The sequence below is a fragment of the Rattus norvegicus genome, chromosome 8 (genome assembly GCF_036323735.1).
Source record: "Rattus norvegicus strain BN/NHsdMcwi chromosome 8, GRCr8, whole genome shotgun sequence".
Lineage (NCBI taxonomy): Eukaryota > Metazoa > Chordata > Mammalia > Rodentia > Muridae > Rattus > Rattus norvegicus.
Window position 1 is genome coordinate 46,341,553 of NC_086026.1, and position 18,920 is coordinate 46,360,472.

The 18,920-nt window shown below is 41.0% G+C and overlaps 1 protein-coding gene across 1 annotated transcript; it reads right to left on the reverse strand.

The window, feature by feature from the left end:
* Positions 1 to 13,596: 13,596 nt before the first annotated feature.
* Positions 13,597 to 18,427, reverse strand: LOC134480019 (disks large homolog 5-like). Its single transcript, XM_063266300.1, has 5 exons — positions 18,214 to 18,427; positions 17,012 to 17,180; positions 15,648 to 15,797; positions 14,826 to 15,012; positions 13,597 to 13,878 (listed from the first exon to the last, which is right to left on the reverse strand). The coding sequence occupies exons 1-5, from the start codon at positions 18,338 to 18,340 to the stop codon at positions 13,864 to 13,866; spliced, it is 648 nt and encodes a 215-aa protein (XP_063122370.1). The 5' UTR covers positions 18,341 to 18,427; the 3' UTR covers positions 13,597 to 13,863.
* Between the last annotated feature and the right edge of the window lie 493 nt (positions 18,428 to 18,920).

An 18,920-nucleotide genomic window follows, 5' to 3' on the forward strand; every position in this document is an offset into this window, starting at 1 on the left:
AGTTGTATCCCTATGAGTGTGGGGTGACAACAAGTTTTGGGGACCTTACAATAATTGGGATATTTTCCAAATCCTGTGAGATCTTGCAGTTTCATATGCTTCCAAGTCCTGAATGTGGAGGGATTAACTGAAGTCCTGGCTACATTAACAATTGAAAATACAAACACACATTCATACAATTTGAGGAAGGTCACACAATATCTACCTCTTGAAGTTTGCTCAAAACAATTGTTCAGTGACTTTTTTATTTAGCTTCAGGTATCTTCTTAGTTACAGGCAGAAACGAGACAGAATGTTTGCTAAAATAATGTTAATAGCTTCTAAGCCAGTCACGAATAGAGTTCCTGCAATCCTTTGAAGTCTCATTAGAGAGGCTCTATTTTGCACACTACTCACAATTCTTATGTCTCCCGTGAGCAAACTAAAATGGACTGTTATGATCTGCTTACATATTTCAAAAGTTTTCCCAATCCAAAGTATTCCACCCTCCTCCAAAAAACAAGAGATTCCTCACAAAAACAAGTCCACTCCCTCTGGTACCAGTTTATATATCAGTCACATTTCTGTTACTTCAAAAAAATACCATGACCAAAAGCATGTCAAGGAATACAGTGTTTCACGTTGTGGTAGCCAACCCCCAACTACAAAATTATTTCATTGTTAAGTCATAAATGTAAGGTTACTACTCTTTTGAATGGTAATGTAAATATCCTGTATAAAGTATGTCTCCTATGTGATTGCCCCAGGAAGTAGTTGCAACCAACTGGTTGAAAACTGCACCTTATGTGTGGAGGTGGTGGTTGTGGGTTTTTTGTTTTCTTTTGTTTGTTACTTTGGCCTCTTTGTCAAAACCGAGATGCTGATGAGAACATACACCAATATCTGCGTCCTTTATTATCTTCCATTAGACATTGTGTTTGTTCTCATTGTATCAACAGGCTGGGTTTCTTTTTACTATTCCCCAAAATGAACTTGAAATTAGTAAAGATGATGCGTCCTGCAGTGTTTTACTGTCTTACTATTTGCCAGTGTCTGACTGCCCTTCATTTATGCTTTCATTGGTTGAGATCTTTTTTTCATTCCCATGAAGCCCTGCATCACAATTAGGACGGGATGGATTTAAACTTGTAGACGATTCTTGTAGGAATTCGATAAAAAATATCAGTCATATTGATACATGAAAACGAGAGGTGTCTTCATTTTCTGCTTTCTTCAGTTTTTTTTTTATTTTTCTTAATGTGTTCTTCGTAGCAAGTCTTCAGTTCCTTAGATTTATTACAAAATTTTTAAGGCTAGTCTGAATGGGTTTCTTTTCTTGGTATGTTTGTTGATATTTATTTTTGGTATACAGGAACCTTAATACATTGACCATAATGTGATTTTAGTGAGTGGGTCTATGAGCTGTAGGAGTTATGTAGTGGAAACACCGTGTTGTTTATATATGGATCATATCACCTGCAAATCAGAAAATTCTTACTGCTTTCCTTTATATGGACATGGCCTTTCCATCTTTCTATTTTCTGTTTTGGATAAGAATTCACATACTACTTGGATTACATGAAAATATTGAACACCTGTGACTTATTACTGATCTCAGGGAAATGCATTAAGATATTCTCCAGTTAGGATGCTGTTGGCCTTGTATATTTTCTTCATAATGTTAATGTATATCTTCTCCATATCCCAGATTCTCCAGGACTATTTCATGTATCACTGTGAGATTTTGTCAAAGAAATTGTCTGCCTCTAGTCAATGATTATGTGTTTCTTGTTCTTGCTTTCATGTGGTGTATTGTTTATTCATTTGTATTTGTTGAAATATTCTTGCCCCTCTGTAGTCAAGCCATCTTGATCATGGTACCTGATATGTTTGGTATACATCTGAATTTTATTTGCCTGTATTTTATTGAGAAATTTTTCAGTTAAGTATTCCTTCCAATCTTTGTTTTATAGGCTGTGAAGAGACAGCATGACCAAGGGAACTTATAGAAGAAAGAGTATATTGTTGCTTACAGTTTCAAGGATTCTGAGTTATGACTACAATGCTGAGGTACATGGCAGCAGGTAGGTCACCATGTTTCTAGAGAACTAGCTGAGAGCTTACATCTTATCTGCAAGTTGGAGACAGAGAAAGTGAGCGTTAAGTATAAATGGTATTTAATTTGGAAACCTCAAAGCCCAATCCCATAATACTCCTCCAACCAATACATATCTTATAATTCTTCCTGCACATTTCCTCTCACAAGAAACAAACATTCATACATGTGAGTTTATGTGGGCCATTATCATTCAATTCACCATATCCTACTCACAATTATCCATAGGATTTTAAACATATCAAAAAAAAATGCATTTCCCACATCCTTCAAAAATCCTTGTAGTGTTTCACAGTCTACACAGTTCAGCCAAAGAACTTCATAAAACTCCAGGCAGTCCCATAATTATTTCCCCCCTATGAAATCAAAAGGCAAATTACACACTTCCAATGTGTAATGCCGAATCATATATCTTATCATTGCCAAGGGAAATTGGGAATGTGGTGAGCCAATTCAAGGCATAATCCCAAGAGCACACACTCCAAATTCTCTCCTTCTCATAGTAGACAAAGAGATGAGACCTATTTTAAATTTTCCTTATTTATTTCTCCCCTGACCCTTTCAGTTGTTGTATTGTTTATGTTACTTACTTTCCATGAGTGTGTGTATTTTCTGTACTTTTAATTGTGTGATACCACTTTGATTCCTTTGTGCTCAGATAGAATGCATGACATTACTTCAACTTCATTATATTTCCTGAGGGTTGTTTTGCATCCCTATATGTGGTCAATTTTGGAGAAAGGTCCACAGGCTGATAGAAAGTATATGTATATTTCAATGTAGTTTGTTAGGTTCATTTGCCTGACGATGTACCTTAATTCTGCTCCTCCTGTTTTGTTTATTTGCATGTGATCTGTTAGGTGGTCTGAATAGACAATTTAAACAAATCACAACCACTATTATAACTAATCTGTTGTTTCATATGTATCTGATAATGTATATTTTTAAATTTGAGAAGCTTGTGTTTAATATGTGTATATTTAGAATTGTAGTATCTTTTTGTCATTGCAAAGTATGAAATGAATTTCCTTACATCTTGTGGACAGGATGAGTTTGAAACTATTCTGTCAGCTACATAGACAAACTGAATAGGGAGATGGTTCTTAGTTCAGTTTCACTAGTATACCTTCTATATCTCTCAGGATGGTAATTCTGTTTCTGGCTTAATATATGTCTGTTTACTGGGGAATTGAGTTTAGTGATATGTAAATATTTTTTAAACCTCTGTGTTAATTTTGTCATTTTTTAAAATTTTTGACTTTTTCATCCATTTCATTTGATTGACTGTCCTAGTGGTGTTAATTTATTTCCTGTGTCTTCTGGTATTTTATCCTTCCCTGCAAACTATAGTATTCCTATTAGGATCCTCTACAGAGCTGGCTTACTGATTATACATAGTTTTTAATTTATTTATAATATCCCTTAATCTGCACAGTAGCTGGGCAGCTAGCCACCTGTCCTGCATGGAATTAGGTCTAATTTCCAAACAATGTCTCTGAACTCCTACTTACTATGCAGCATCTTGGCTGCTCTTTGTTCCACTTGGTCAGCCCTCAGGACCAGGCTTTCCTCTGTCTTAACCCATGGCTGCTGTCCTCCTTCCTCTCTCCTCTCTATCACATCCATTCTTCCTTTCTTCTTGGCAGCTTTTTCCTTCTTCCCCCCTCATGATCCTCTCTAGCAAAGCCCTCAAAAACTCACCTCCATCATCTGTCTGCTGTGCTTCTTTATAATCACAATTAATGGGAGCAGGGTCACTTTTCTGGGGGTTAAACAGTCTTACATTCTACAAATTAGCATTAAAATACAAGCTGAATTTTGTCAATACACCACACGGTTTTCTTTCATTTTGTTTTGGTTTAATTTTTCTTTTAACTTTTTAATTTTTTATTTTAATTTTGGCTATCTTTTATTAATTGGTTATTTTATTAATTTACATTTCAAATGTTATCCCGCTTTCCAGACTCCCCTCATCAAGCCTCATCATCATATTTCTTCTCAGCATTTTCTATAGAACAGCCTTCCCCGAACTACACATATCCATTCCCACCTCACGCATCTAGGATCTCCATTTGGTGGGGCCTCATTCCTACCAGAGTCAAGGTGCTACCACCACACTGATACCAGATAAGTCAATCCTCTTCTACCCAGTACCTAGGACAATAGACCCATACTTGTATACACATTGCCTAGTTATTTACTCCCTAGGACCAAGGAAGATTGGTGAGAGAGGGTCTGGTTAGATATTTAAAACCAATGATTGCTGCTTTCTCTTCTTTTTTTGGTTATAGGTAAAATTATGTTTGTATAATTCCCTTTTTTGTAATTATTGTCAGATGATTAATTTCTTGGATTTTCTTGGATAATATTTAGTTCATTGTCTTGGAGTTTTCTTCCTATTATCCTCTGGTGTGCTTTATAGAGAAAAATATAGTTTAAATTTGATTTTGTCATGTAATATCCTGGTTTCTCCATTTATGGCGATTGGGAATTACTCAGTGTATAGGAGCTTGGGTCTGCATTACATCAGCCCAAGATTTTCTGGCTTTTAGAGTCTCTCTTGAGAAGTCTGGTGTAATTCAAATTGGTCTGAATTAATTTGGAACTGGGTATTTGTACCTTACCCCTTTTAATGTACTTTCTTGTATCTGTGCATTTAGTGTTTAATTTTTATGTGAAGGGAGGAATTTTTCTGGTATAATTAATTTGGCGTTCTGTAGGCTTTTTGTATTTTTTTGGCCATTGCAATTCGCTTCTATATCTATTGTCCTTAGGTTTGGCCTTAAATTGTGTCCTGAAATTCATGGATATTTTGGATTCAATACACCATATCTTTTCATCTGAGATGGATTCTTTTGCTTTGTGTGATGACCTCCTTGATCCCTATTCTTCCATTTATTATCCCGCTGGATAATGAGACATAATCAGGAATGATGACCTCTTACCATAAACTATATGAAAATAGGGAGGTGAATTTATGTGTCAAGTATCAGTAGTCTCCTGGATAGGTTTCCTTCCTGGTTGGCCATATACAACAGTTTCAAAAGCCCATGATTTGTGTTCCCTGGGATTCCTACGATGATGCAATCAGACATAACAGAGAAAGACCGGAATACACATGAGGGAACTTGATTTATATAATTGAGAGAACATTTGAAAGTTAGGTTACAAAATATCTGATCACACTGTGATCACCAAGAATGTATTATTTAATGAAAAACTATTTTGTGTTATGGCATCGCCAGGGCACAGACATTTATGCAAGAGCCATTAGTTTCCTGCAAACATGGACTTTATTACTGTATGGCTCACCTACCACACACCTTTCTTGCAAAGGTAAAAGGTGCACTTAGGTCCAGAGCAGATCAAGGCAGTACTTGAAAGCAAATGAAGGTAGCTTAGGCAATGGAAAGTCTTTGAGTTGAAGGATATTTAGGAAAGTGTTCAGAGGGACCAAGAATGCCCTTCTTCTTGGACGTCAGTGAATTAGGAAGGACACTTGGGAGCTTTACTTGACATCAGCATCTGAGTCCGGGAACTTCATTGGTAAAATTAATGTCTGGATTTTGTGTTGTGAAACAGCACATTGGCTCTGCAGCGTTTGGCAAGGTCCATGGACAGAGAGATCACACCAGCTGGGAACAATCTGACAAGAAATCAGGTTTCCTTTAGTCACCTGAGAGGTCCTCAGGGAGAGAGGAATGGATGGGTAGCACTTTAATAGAAGGCTTTATGATCTCAATAGTGCTACTCTAGATGTCTTCAGTATAGATGCAGAAAAAGAAAAACTAAATGACTTCAAAGGAATTAGCTCAATTCTGAACATGATTATTTCACATTGGCAGTTTATACTTGATTCGTCTTTTTAAATTTAAACAAGAGCATAGGGTGTAAATTCGAGGTAGCATCACAGTCACAGTACGTTTATACCATCTTTAAGGTGCCCAGCATCTAACCCCACGTGGCTGGAGATTCTACTTTTAAATGCATCACCAGAGAAAATTTCCAATTAACCATGCCAGGGAAGCCCTGATCAGTGTGTATGCTCTGTCCATCTCCACAACAACCCAATTCAGCAGAAACGCCTCCTTTTTACAGGTGAAGAAATCACAGTTCAGAGCAAATGATCATCAGGTCCCTCAGTCTCACTGGCTGTCACTTACACCCACATCCTTCTCTGTGAAGGGAAGCATTGGGCCTGATGTGGGCTGTGCAAGCTGACTCTCCTGAGATGATCAATGCTCTTCTTGAACCAGGGAGAACTGAAGACAAGATGAGCACACAGACTCCTGGGATAGATTGTGCCTCTGGGTGCTAGGGTGGGACACAATATCCCTTGCCATGTGCCTCTCCTCATCTGAGGAGTCTGCTCCCATGTGTCAGCTTCTATGGCAGTGGGTCTCAACACTCCTAGTGCTGCAACTCTTTAATACAGCTCTTCATGCTGTGGTGACCCCAACCATAAAATTGTTTCATTGCTACTTCATAATAAATATTGCTGTTCTTATAAGTCATAATATGCAAGGTATCTGTTATCAAGGTATCTGATATGCAATCTGTGTGAGAGGTTGTGCCTCACAGGTTGATAAACATTGCTTTATACAATTTATTTTTAAAAGAAAGGCCTTCATATAAGGAGGACCTGAGGCAGTCCTAAGTGCAGAGACACCGTGAAGTAGTGACAAGTTTTAGCAGGCTCAAGGCTGCTTGCATTATCGACATCAGAGATTTCTGGCTAAAGGCACAATGTGAAATCACGGTCCCCATTACTTTTCTTACCTCAATTTCCTCCGTTACGTCTGTCTGCTTGGACATGTTTTCCAGGAAACTAGTCTCTGTAGTCTCCGATAAAGGCAGAATGCTAAAGGCAGGAATGGTTTCCCTCTTTCAGCCCACAGTCACTTTTATAGAATTAAGTTCAAATCCCCCGTGGGTAACTGTGTGTCTCTCACATAGTGGATGAGAATTGAAATATCACCTGTTTGAGTTGAGAAAAACCAACTCCCACTTCAGATTTAGAGCTGACCAACAATTACTTCCAGGAGAATGAAGAAGCTGGCCAGGCCTGGATACTCAGATCCCCTCCCTGCTGGGATAATCCCACCCACAGTAGACTTCAGCTTCACCTAGCAGGTGTTACAGAAAAGTCTGTCCTTAAGATTCCGAAATCCACAATATGCACAAACCCTATAGTTGTTAGGTGGCCGATTTGGGGGATTTCTCCAGGTTATAATAATTCTGCCCTCTTCTCTCCCCTTGGATGCACTCTGTTCTCTCTTGTCTGTTGGTCCTAGAAGGACCTGGGTCAACTCATGGGCTTCTAGGGGAGGAACTTTTGTTGTAGGAGTGAACATGGATCAAGAATGCAACCCCATTCTGACTGGGCAACTAAGCTCCAGAAAATTTCCCCAGGCAAAGACTTGGGTCATGTGGGAGCCTACACTGTTTAACAATGAGATCTGGTTGCTTTCTCCAGGAAGAAGCACTTGGAGTTGAGTATCACTTCTCAACCTTCTGTTTTAAGTCACTTCTCAGAAGAGACACTTTGTTCTACTCCTCCATGGGACCTACCCTTCAGTGTGGCTGGAGGATCCTATGGTGTTACACCTCTGAGTTGGGAGTAGGAGCACTCAGACTGACTTGGAGAAGCCTATTTTCAAGTTTATCTAGATGTGAGGAACAGGTGCTTTTAAAGAAGCATGTGAAAGTTTTTCCTGCAGGAATGCCCACTCTGCTGACAAAGTCAGGCAGGACAGGGAAAAGCGAGTTCATTTGCTGCCATCACAACCTACCAGACTCTCTGTGGGGTGAAGTATTCCCTCACCTTGGTAACAAGAGCATGTAATAAATGAAGTTTTGTCGCTCTCTGTAGTGGAGCCGATGTCCAAATCTCACTGAGAATCATGCATAGCCTGGATTTAGGCTGTATTAATGTAGGCAAACAATTTCAGTGTTATCTGCAAGGTACCATGGGAGAGTAGTAACCCAAGTCTGCATGCACCTCGACAGTTTTCTCTGTAGACTTCTAATACATTTTATAAAATTTTATAGTGAGTTCATGGAAGAACAGGCTCAAACATAGACATGAACAATCACAGACACCCACATACACACACACACACACACACAGACACACACACACACACACACACACGCGCCCATACTTTACTGACATGGTGCATATTTTTTGCACACCACAAATATGGTGAGCATTAATGAAAATACACTAATTATTAAATCAATGGAGGAAGCTGTGGTGAAGCTGGGGCGTAGAGTTACTTAAAAGGTCCTATGAAGGCTCTTCTTTTGCTGGAGGCTAATCTTCAAATGCAATTGGGGTTCCCTATTTTCTTTTTGCATAGCACATAGGACTAGGGTGGAAACCAGGGTTTTCAGCATGTTTGGCAAGTACTGTAACATTGAATTAAATCCTTAGGCTGGAACACAATTAATGTTACACAAAATTACAGGGCAAGCTGGATGAAGACACCTAGCTGACAGTGTGGACATCTTAAGATTTGTACTGGACAGTGACAGACTTTTCTGAAGACTGGAAATGTTTACAATGTCAGAGAGAATGGAAGGCCACTTAGACTACAATTTACTCTAAGGACAGTTTATTCAAGTAAGGGATAACTTGAACTATTGTCTCCTGTCACAGATGTCAGTAGAAATTATGCAAGGTATTGTATGCCAGTGGTAGCATTAGCAAGACAAAGCACACCTTGTTTTGAAGGCTAATAAATTAGGAATATGTATAGCAAGACACAAGCTCTTCCAGGTCCTTTTATATTAACTGAGAACCTCAAATACAGTGGCAATGTGAAAGTGTGGTGGATATCTAGGTACCACTAGCTTCTGTTTTGATACAGACGACCCTTTCTGTGGCATGGTCAGCTTCTAATGAATGACTAGAGGACCTATGCTTGAGAATAAACAAACAATACATTGCTTCTCTAGATGCTGAGCTCTTAAAAGCCTTGGTGTCACCGCAACTGTTTGTGGACATTCTGGATCATTCCTTCTGAATTTTAACTTTCTGAGTAACTCAGACTCTGAGTAAGTCAGTTCAATTCCATAAATTGGAAATCAGTCACCTGGAAAAAAATACTTTTACAACAGGAACCCAGATTTGCCACGGAAAAAGGGCAGCTTGAACTGGCCCACCTAGGTTCTGGGTTTGCACAGGCTTGCTATCCAAAAGAAACATGTGCTCACAGCTGTAGGCTGCATTCACTATGGTTGCTCTTGAGGTTCCTCCCTAAACTGCTTAGATTAAGATAAATTTCTTAATATCTATCAAAAGAATTCATTATGTGAAGCAGGCCTACAGAAAGATAGTTTCCATTCTGTATTTTATAAATGTGCATAGTAGATATGGTCATCATTGATACTAGGTGAAGGATCTGCTCTAATATGGAAACTAAGTGATGCTGTAGGAACATCCTGAATCCTCAATGAGCAGTGGGGCCACCTGAGCCCTCTATGGATGCCTGGGTGCCTAACACATTGAGCCTGCACAGCTCAGTAAGAATACACATTTCCTGAGATCTCTCTGTTTAATTTGAGGTACCATGTCCACCTAAGGGAGCACATGCCCTGGAAAGACAAAAGCCACCTGCAGGATCTGTGGTGATGCCTCACAGGTTAGAACCTGCAGGATCTGTGGTGATGACTCACAGGTTAGAACCTCTGCTGCTCTCTCAGAAGAAGCACATGGTTCCCAACAATGATCTACAACAGAGAATGTGATTCCTTTTTTTGGACTATGAGGGAAATTCACCCAGGACAGGCCACAGACATACAGTAGAGAAAAAGACCCACTGACATAAATGATCATTCTACACCTAATCCACAACAATAAAAACACAGCATATGTATGGTCTAGGACAACAGCATTTATCAAAACCTTTTTCCCAACATGACTTTGGAGGTCATTATCTGTGGGGGCATATTGAGAGTGTATTGCAAGAAAGACTGAAGCATATGGTTCTCCATTAGGATTACTTCCATATACCTTTGGAAATGTCAATTTTTCTACAGCTCTACAAATATGAATGTATATTAGTCAAAATGTGCTACACAGGATCAATAATGAACGTGTGTTGTAGACTGTTTTATTAAGATTAGCAGAAAACGCCCGGCCCGCAGCAGCTCTCTGCTCCCAAACCCAGTGGGAGAGAGACCTCACCGCCTGGTCAGGTGGGCACTCCTGAGGCTGCAGAGCGGAGGAGACCACCAACACTGCCCACCCCTGCCCACATCCCTGGCCCAGGAGGAAACTGTATAAGGCCTCTGAGTTCCTGTAGGGGAGGGCCCAGGAGCTGCAGGACCCCTGCGCCTGAGACACCGCCGGAACCTGAAGGAAACAGACCGAATAAACAGTTCTCTGCACCCAAATCCCGTGGGAGGGAGAGCTAAACCTACAGAGAGGCAGACATGCCTGGGAAACCAGAAGAGACTGCACTCTGCGCACATCCAGACGCCAGAGGAAAACACCAAACGCCATCTGGAACCCTGGTGCACGGAGGATCCCGGAAAGAGCGGCCCAGATCTCTCTGTTGCTGCCGCCGCGGAGAGGACTTAGGCAGTACCCCACGAGCACACTTGAGCCTCGGAACCTCAGGTAGGACCAACATTTCCCCTGCAAGAAACCTGCCTGGTGAACTCAAGACACAGGCCCACAGGAACAGCTGAAGACCTGTAGAGAGGAAAAACTACACGCCCGAAAGCAGAACACTCTGTCCCCATAACTGGCTGAAAGAAAACAGGAAAACAGGTCTACAGCACTCCTGACGCACAGGCTTATAGGACAGTCTAGCCACTGTCAGAAATAGCAGAACAAAGCAACACTAGAGATAATCTGATGGCGAGAGGCAAGCGCAGGAACCCAAGCAACAGAAACCAAGACTACATGGCATCATCGGAGCCCAATTCTCCCCCCAAAAAAATCATGGAATATCCAAACACACCAGAAAAGCAAGATCTAGTTTCAAAATCATATTTGATCATGATTCTGGAGGACTTCAAGAAAGACGTGAAGAACTCCCTTAGAGAACAAGTAGAAGCCTACAGAGAGGAATCGCGAAAATGCCTGAAAGAATTCCAGGAAAACATAAATAAACAAGTAGAAACCCATAGAGAGGAGACACAAAAATCCCTGAAAGAATTCCAGGAAAACACAATCAAACAGTTGAAGGAATTAAAAATGGAAATAGAAGCAATCAAGAAAGAACACATGGAAACAACCCTGGATATACAAAATCAAAAGAAGAGACAAGGAGCTGTAGATAGAAGCTTCACCAACAGAATACAAGAGATGGAAGAGAGAATCTCGGGAGCAGAAGATTCCCTAGAAATCATTGACTCAACTGTCAAAGATAATGTAAAGCAGAAAAAGCTACTGGTCCAAAACATACAGGAAATCCAGGACTCCATGAGAAGATCAAACCTAAGGATAATAGGTATAGAAGAGAGTGAAGACTCCCAGCTCAAAGGACCAGTAAATATCTTCAACAAAATCATAGAAGAAAACGTCCCTAACCTAAAAAAAGAGATACCCATAGGCATACAAGAAGCCTACAGAACTCCAAATAGATTGGACCAGAAAAGAAACACCTCCCGTCACATAATAGTCAAAACACCAAACGCACAAAATAAAGAAAGAATATTAAAAGCAGTAAGGGAAAAAGGTCAAGTAACATATAATGGCAGACCTATCAGAATCACACCAGACTTTTTGCCAGAAACTATGAAGGCAGAAGATCCTGGACAGATGTCATACAGACCCTAAGATAACAAAAGTGCCAGCCCAGGTTACTGTATCCTGCAAAACTCTCAATTAACATAGATGGAGAAACCAAGATATTCCATGACAAAACCAAATTTACACAATATCTTTCTACAAATCCAGCACTACAAAGGATAATAAAGGGTAGAGCCCAACATAAGGAGGCAAGCTATACCCTAGAAGAAGCAAGAAACTAATCGTCTTGGCAACAAAACAAAGAGAAGTAAAGCACACAAACGTAACCTCACATCCAAATATGAATAAAACAGGAAGCAATAATCACTATTTCTTGATATCTCTCAACACCAATGGCCTCAACTCCCCAATAAAAAGACATAGATTAACAAACTGGATACGCAACGAGGACCCTGCATTCTGCTGCCTACAGGAAACACACCTCAGAGACAAAGACAGACACTACCTCAGAGTGAAAGGCTGGAAAACAACTTTCCAAGCAAATGGTCAGAAGAAGCAAGCTGGAGTAGCCATTCTAATACACGTGCTCCACTATGTTCATAGCAGCCTTATTTATAATAGCCAGAAGCTGGAAAGAACCCAGATACCCTTCAACAGAGGAATGGATACAGAAAATGTGGTACATCTACACAATGGGATATTACTCAGCTATCAAAAACAACGGCTTTATGAAATTCGTAGGCAAATGTTTGGAACTGGAAAATATCATCCTGAGTGATCTAACCCAATCACAGAAAGACATACATGGTATGCACTCACTGATAAGTGGCTTTTAGCCCAAATGCTTGAATTACCCTAGATGCCTAGAACAAATGAAACTCAAGATGGATGATCAAAATGTGAATGCTTCACTCCTTCTCTAAAAGGGGAACAAGAATACCCTTGGCAGGGAAGAGAGAGGCAAAGATTAAAACAGAGACTGAAGGAACACCCATTCAGAGCCTGCCCCACATGTGGCCCATACATATACAGCCACCCAATTAGACAAGATGGATGAAGCAAAGAAGTGCAGACCGACAGGAGCCAGAAGTAGATCGCTCCTGAGAGACACAGCCAGAATGGGGCAAATACAGAGGCGAATGCCAGCAGCAAACCACTGAACTGAGAATAGGACCCCCATTGAAGGAATCAGAGAAAGAACTGGAAGAGCTCGAAGGGGCTCGAGACCCCATATGTACAACAATGCCAAGCAACCAGAGCTTCCAGGGACTAAGCCACTACCTAAAGACTATACATGGACTGACCCTGGACTCTGACCTCATAGGTAGCAATGAATATCCTAGTAAGAGCACCAGTGGAAGGGGAAGCCCTGGGTCCTGCTAAGAGTGAACCCCCAGGGAACTAGATTGTTGGGGGGAGGACTGCAATGGGGGAAGGGTTGGGAGGGGAACACCCATAAGGAAGGGGAGGGGGGAGGGGGATGTTTGCCCGGAAACCAAAAAATTATTATTAATTATTAAATAAATTAAAAAAAATTTTCAAAAAAAAAGATTAGCAGAAAACATGACCGCATGGATAAAGTATGGCAGTGATCACATCATAAAATGTGCATCCAAGAAAAGAACACATTATCCACACAAAACACACTATCACTCTAGGTAAGCATTGGTGGCTTTGAATTTACTATTTAGCCCAGGAACTCTCGACCATGCAGAATCCATCATTAGCTGTCAGTTCTAAGAGCACAAGAGGGAACAGAACACTTGAATAAGCAAGATGGTCTAAAGAGTCAAGAGTTACAAATCAAGTTTTATTCATAAGGAATACAATTTAAAACAAAAATGATTAAAATGAATATTAATATAAATATATAAAAGTATTTTCAGATGTGAAAAATATTAACAAGAACATATAACTATGAAATAACAAAACAAAAACTTCATTTAAGATCATAACAAAAATATTTCTAAACAGCATATTCTTAGTGAACATTTAGAAGCACAGTTATATTGCTGTTTCTCCTCTAGCAGGCAAAATGGCAATGCAGTTCCCAAGTGGTCTCTCAAGTGGTGTTATCCTAAACAGAAAGAGAATAAGATATCAATCAGTCAGACTGGCTTAGTGAAAGATAAATTTAGTGTTTCTTAGCAAAAAATAAATTAAACTATGAGGGAGAGTATTCATCCAAAAAAATGTTGGTATTATTCAGGATGGCGGTCCGCAGGGGAATCCTGAGAAAGCAACCTATTCTTCAGGAGGCTCTCTTCCTGCTGTGTGTCCCATTCCAGCTCTTTTGCAATTCCTGAGACCAGGGAGAGGAAGGCAGTTATTCAGAAACTGATGTGTTGGGGACTTGCATGCTAGCTATCAGCTTGCTGCCTTCTACCCACTCAGCTCTATTTTAGGTCACCATTGATGTGTTAACTGATAACATTGCTGGTGTGTCTGTGGGCAGGGCAAGTCTACAACAACCCTGACAGTAATGTGGGCTGCCCATCTGGGCCTCAGACTTTAACCAGTGCAAACCAAGAACAGGGCAATGGGAAGAGACCTCATTGGGTTGCAGGATGAAAGGAGAAGTCAACCTGTCACCAAGATGAAAGCCAATGACAAAGAATAATTTGCCATATGCACTCGGTTCTTATCCCTGAAAGGTGCTTCCCAACTTGGAGGTCACATGACCACAGAATATCATTTATCACAGGAACAAAACTTGTTCAAAGTGGTACATAGCATCCATTCTATCACAGGGACATGCAGTAATATGATAGGTTATTCATCTGTCACCATTTCCAGACTGCAGCTTCAAAAAGAGCACCAAAGCATAGTTGTTAATAAGTCAGTTCCTGAAAAGTGGTTGTCTTCCCAGAATACTCGTGCACAGACAGAGGAATGAACATTCCATAGCATGAGGTGGTTGTATTGTTGGAGTGTACATTATTAAGGTGGTAGGGAAAGCAAACATGTATCAAATTGGCAAATGGAATCAGATAATTTTAGGCTGACACAGCTGCTTGTCCCTACCAGATGTTGCTTGGTCTGGAGGTTGCTGGTTTTCTCCTGTTCGTCTTTATCTTTCTTGTTCAAATCAAACAAAAATTTCTGTAGCAGCGGTGCAGAATCAAGCTGTTCTGTTTTGCCCTCCTTTCTGAATGGGAACAACTTCTTCTGCATACATATCTTGTCCATATGGATCCGGCTGGGCAGGTTCCTGGAAACACACACTGCATAGTTAGATCCTGCACCCTCTTCCTCCCATTCCTACTCCCAAGTCTCACAAACACGCTCTGGACCCAGAAACAAGTGAAAACTTCATAGAATACATCTTGATACACACAAGGCTGCTGCACAAACATCAAACAGCCAATTCAGGGAAGACTAAATTGTTTCTGTGACCCAAGTACCAAAAAGCGTTCATTTCTCTCCACAACAACAGGGGATATACATCTATCCATGGAAGCAAAAGGCATGGGGGCAACATTAATAAATAGTGGGCAAATACCCTCAAAGGAGGTCAGTAGAATTAAGGGAAGGTCATGTTATCCATGTGGTCCACACACTGAGTTTTGTTAAACCTGGTGTGACCGCAGAGGCCCAGTTCAGCCTATTAGCCATTTGGTGAGCTGAATAAGTACTGGTCTACCTAGAGCCTTCTGAAGATGCCTAGACACTCTGGGTATGAGTAACAGTCTCCTGTGGACCTAAAAACTGAGTCCAAAAGGCCCAGGACACAGTGATGTTTAAAGAGCACAAGACATGGAGCCAGAGCTGCTAGACCTCCAGTCAGAACAAAGGATGGCACCTGTGGGCAAAGCAGAGTTAATGGCCTCTCTGACCAGTGCTCACCGATAGAAGTTAATTTCCTTCTGGAGCTCCTGAAATTTCTCACAATGCTCGATGTTCCTCATCTCTAAGTTGTGCAGTAATGACATGACCTCCCTCTCCTTTATCTTCAATTTTTCATAAAATGGATTTGACCTGATGTAGCGGCTGGCCCTAGGAGAGTAAAATCCAATGAACATCTGCGTTTAGGAATATATGAACTCAGGCTGGGTCTTCTAGTACCCCAGCCCTGGGAGGACAATTTCTGAGTTCTACATATTGGAAGCTTCTTCAGCTTCAGAAACTTGTTATTCTGGGCCCAGGACCCCATAAGCTCGGCATCGAGATAAAGGGTTCCCAGGTTCCCTTTCTTCACTCAGAAGGGCTGGATCTGCAGTCAAGCTAGTTATGCTAACAAGGGCCTAGGCCACAGCTCTCCCACTTCCAAGACCTAGAAAACTGTGATTTCATTTTTCCTGTTTTGACAACAGGAATTCTACATCCTGAATAATTAATATTGTAGAGACACACAATTCACACAATTATGGAGTTGAGACCATAAATCGCCACAAAAGTATAATCTGCCCAAATGGCACAAATATACAGACAAATGTGACCACATTGGCAAAGAAGTGTGCAGTTGAAGAGGGGCTCCCAAAACAAAGCACTCACATCACCATGAAATTGTTATACATGAATATACTCAGGAAAAAACATAGACCCCTAGATTCCAAGTGTGGGGGGAAATATAAACATATAAAAATTGTGCATATGCATGTAGGTGTGTACACACAGAGACGCAGAAACTGGGACACACACACAGGAAAAGAAAAGTAAACAGTAAGAGAATGAAAAAGGGAGCGAAATATGCAAACGGAGAACACAATCAGAATCAGAAAAAATGCATGCCACATTATTGGCTCAGAGGTAAACAAAAAAGAAGGAAAAGCCCTGTGTCTCTGGCCATCTAGTCAAACATTGAGATGAACAATTTGGGATCTGTCACCTCAGGCTACTGCAACAAGAGTCCAGCACTAAGTCACCTTCCTAGCACACACCCAAACTCACAGCACCTAGAACCTTGCAAAGCTACCACCTGTCAAGGGCTTTCCAAATGCACACTGGGAACTCATGCTCCAGTAACGTTATCCCTGAATCCTCACTAAGGCCACAAGTTCAGATTTTCAGCTGGAGGCAGCAGATGAGACCATTTCCCATCTCACTCCTGACCAAGGGTCAGGTTCTGAATCTCCTCTATATCAGAAATGAGGTTTAGGACAAGTTCTTTAGGAGGCACAGCTTTCTAGACCCCTACACCTTAATAGAATAAGATGTAGGTGACACTGCAGGTCCATGAATGACACAAGGCAGTTTGGAGCAATGCATACCTGTTGTTCCTGTATCTCTCTGTCACATAAGTCAGGAGATCTCTTAGCTCATTTCTCTCCTCAGTAGCTGACTGCAGCTGTCTAATCAGTCTCTGTTCTTCTGTGTTCTCCGTGTTGGCCTCCTTGTTGATTACCACAGGGCCAGGGGATGATGTCAGTCTCCCATCATCTGTAGGTAGAAGAACACAAGTGAACATTTTTGGGGAAACTGATGAGTGTGCATAGACCATGGCAAGCCCCAAACAGGAGGAGAGCATGTGTAGACCACAGTGTCACCACAAAGAGTTTGTTGTTGCCTAAGAGACCTCCTCAGTGGAAGTCAACTCTCCCAGCACTCTATAGAGACCAAGAGATGTCAGATGCCGGGTGTTCCCTATGCCTGCTGACCCATGCTCCATGTACCACAGAGATGGCTTCTACGGGATTGTTATCAACTTAACAGGGTACAACTTTCTTTCAGGACCCTCACCGCTGTACTTTCAGAAGTCAGATGATAAATTCAACCTCCAAAAGATTTGAGTGATTGGAGATACTCAGATGTCCTGCACTGATACTCTAGGCCACACCATTTGGAATTTAAAAGCATTGCGGGGGATGTCATGGTCAACGGACTTATCAATTCCCCTAACTGAAACACCAAACGCCACAGAAGTGCCAATTGGTTACAGGCTGAATCTTGGTCTACCTGCTACAAATAGTTTTAGTACTGTAAAAAAATGTTTGTAACACACAAATTCTAATTTATAATGCTAAGGATGTCCCATCTCTGCCAATTTGAAAAAGTCAGAGGAGTTCTAAGAACATAAGGCCAGAAGCATAATTCTCTCCCTGATACTAAAGACAGAGATCTACTTTATTTAAAGAAGCAATGAGAGTGAAGTAGATTGATGCCCTGTCTAAGTTCAATAAAGTTGGATACTCAGTGTCTCCTGATCGTGTTATTATATCAATGTAACGTATCATATGCACGTTAAAAGTGAAGGCCAGAAGTTCACAGAATAATGGCATTGGCCTTACCATATCCCCCATTTGGGGATGGGCAAACTAATGTTCTGAAATCCTTGACTTTTAGGAATTGTGATCTTCATGGAAATTCAATTCCTTTGCAGATACTCCAGTTGTTCTGGCCTATTGCTAGACAGGTCAGCCTAAGCCTATTCTCCCTCTGACAGAAAGCTCAGCATACAATTCACAGAACTTACTCAGCATTCCCCAGGCCAGCTTTCGTTGTCCATCATTTATTTTTGATGAAAGGCGAGATTCCCTCACTCCAGTCTGTCCAAAATCGGCGTTCACTCTCCCAAAATTCTTGCGAAGCCGGGAAAACATGTCTTCCTGTGTATCTGCCAGGCAGGGACTGAGAAAAAGTAGGGCACTGGTGGTTACTACAACGCTGGTGACGTCACAGAGGATGCCAAGAACTCTCTAGGACCCAATAGAATGTCCAAGAAGGGACCGCTGATGTCATGGTGAACAGACATTGCCTCCCTGCTAATAATCTCCCTGTACAGTGCATAAGCTGAGGTGCCCTTTCCTGGAGACCTTCCCAGGGCATAGCCACTGAGCAACTCCTGCTTGCAAGACCAAATTTTCGTCAAGGCTTGATTATAAAAACCTGAGTAATTCTTATGCATTTTAATGAATTTTTCCCTCTAAATCCTGCCCAAAAATATCTCATCTTAAGTCAAATTATCCTTACTCATCAACATCAGCCATTAAAAATTCCTGAGAAATAATACCAGTTTGAATAAGCAGTCAGAAGGTTCTCCTGTCTCCTTATGTACACGTGCTTGAAATCACATCAAGAAATAGCCTGTAGGTTAGGTTGCGACATGGGTGTGTGTTATGGGAACACTCATGAAGCCTTGTCGTTAGCTTAGCCTTCGACAGTTGCCACAAAATCCCTTAG

Bases quoted from the DNA above. Each gene is read 5' to 3' on its own strand.
- LOC134480019 (XM_063266300.1), bottom strand. From the start codon at position 18,340: ATGTTTTCCCGGCTTCGCAAGAATTTTGGGAGAGTGAACGCCGATTTT. The intron at 17,181-18,213 runs GTAAGTTCTGTG...TTCTACCTACAG, and splicing joins GCTGGCCTGGGGAATGCTGA to ATGATGGGAGACTGACATCA. The intron at 15,798-17,011 runs GTATGCATTGCT...TTACTCTCCTAG, and splicing joins GAGAGATACAGGAACAACAG to GGCCAGCCGCTACATCAGGT.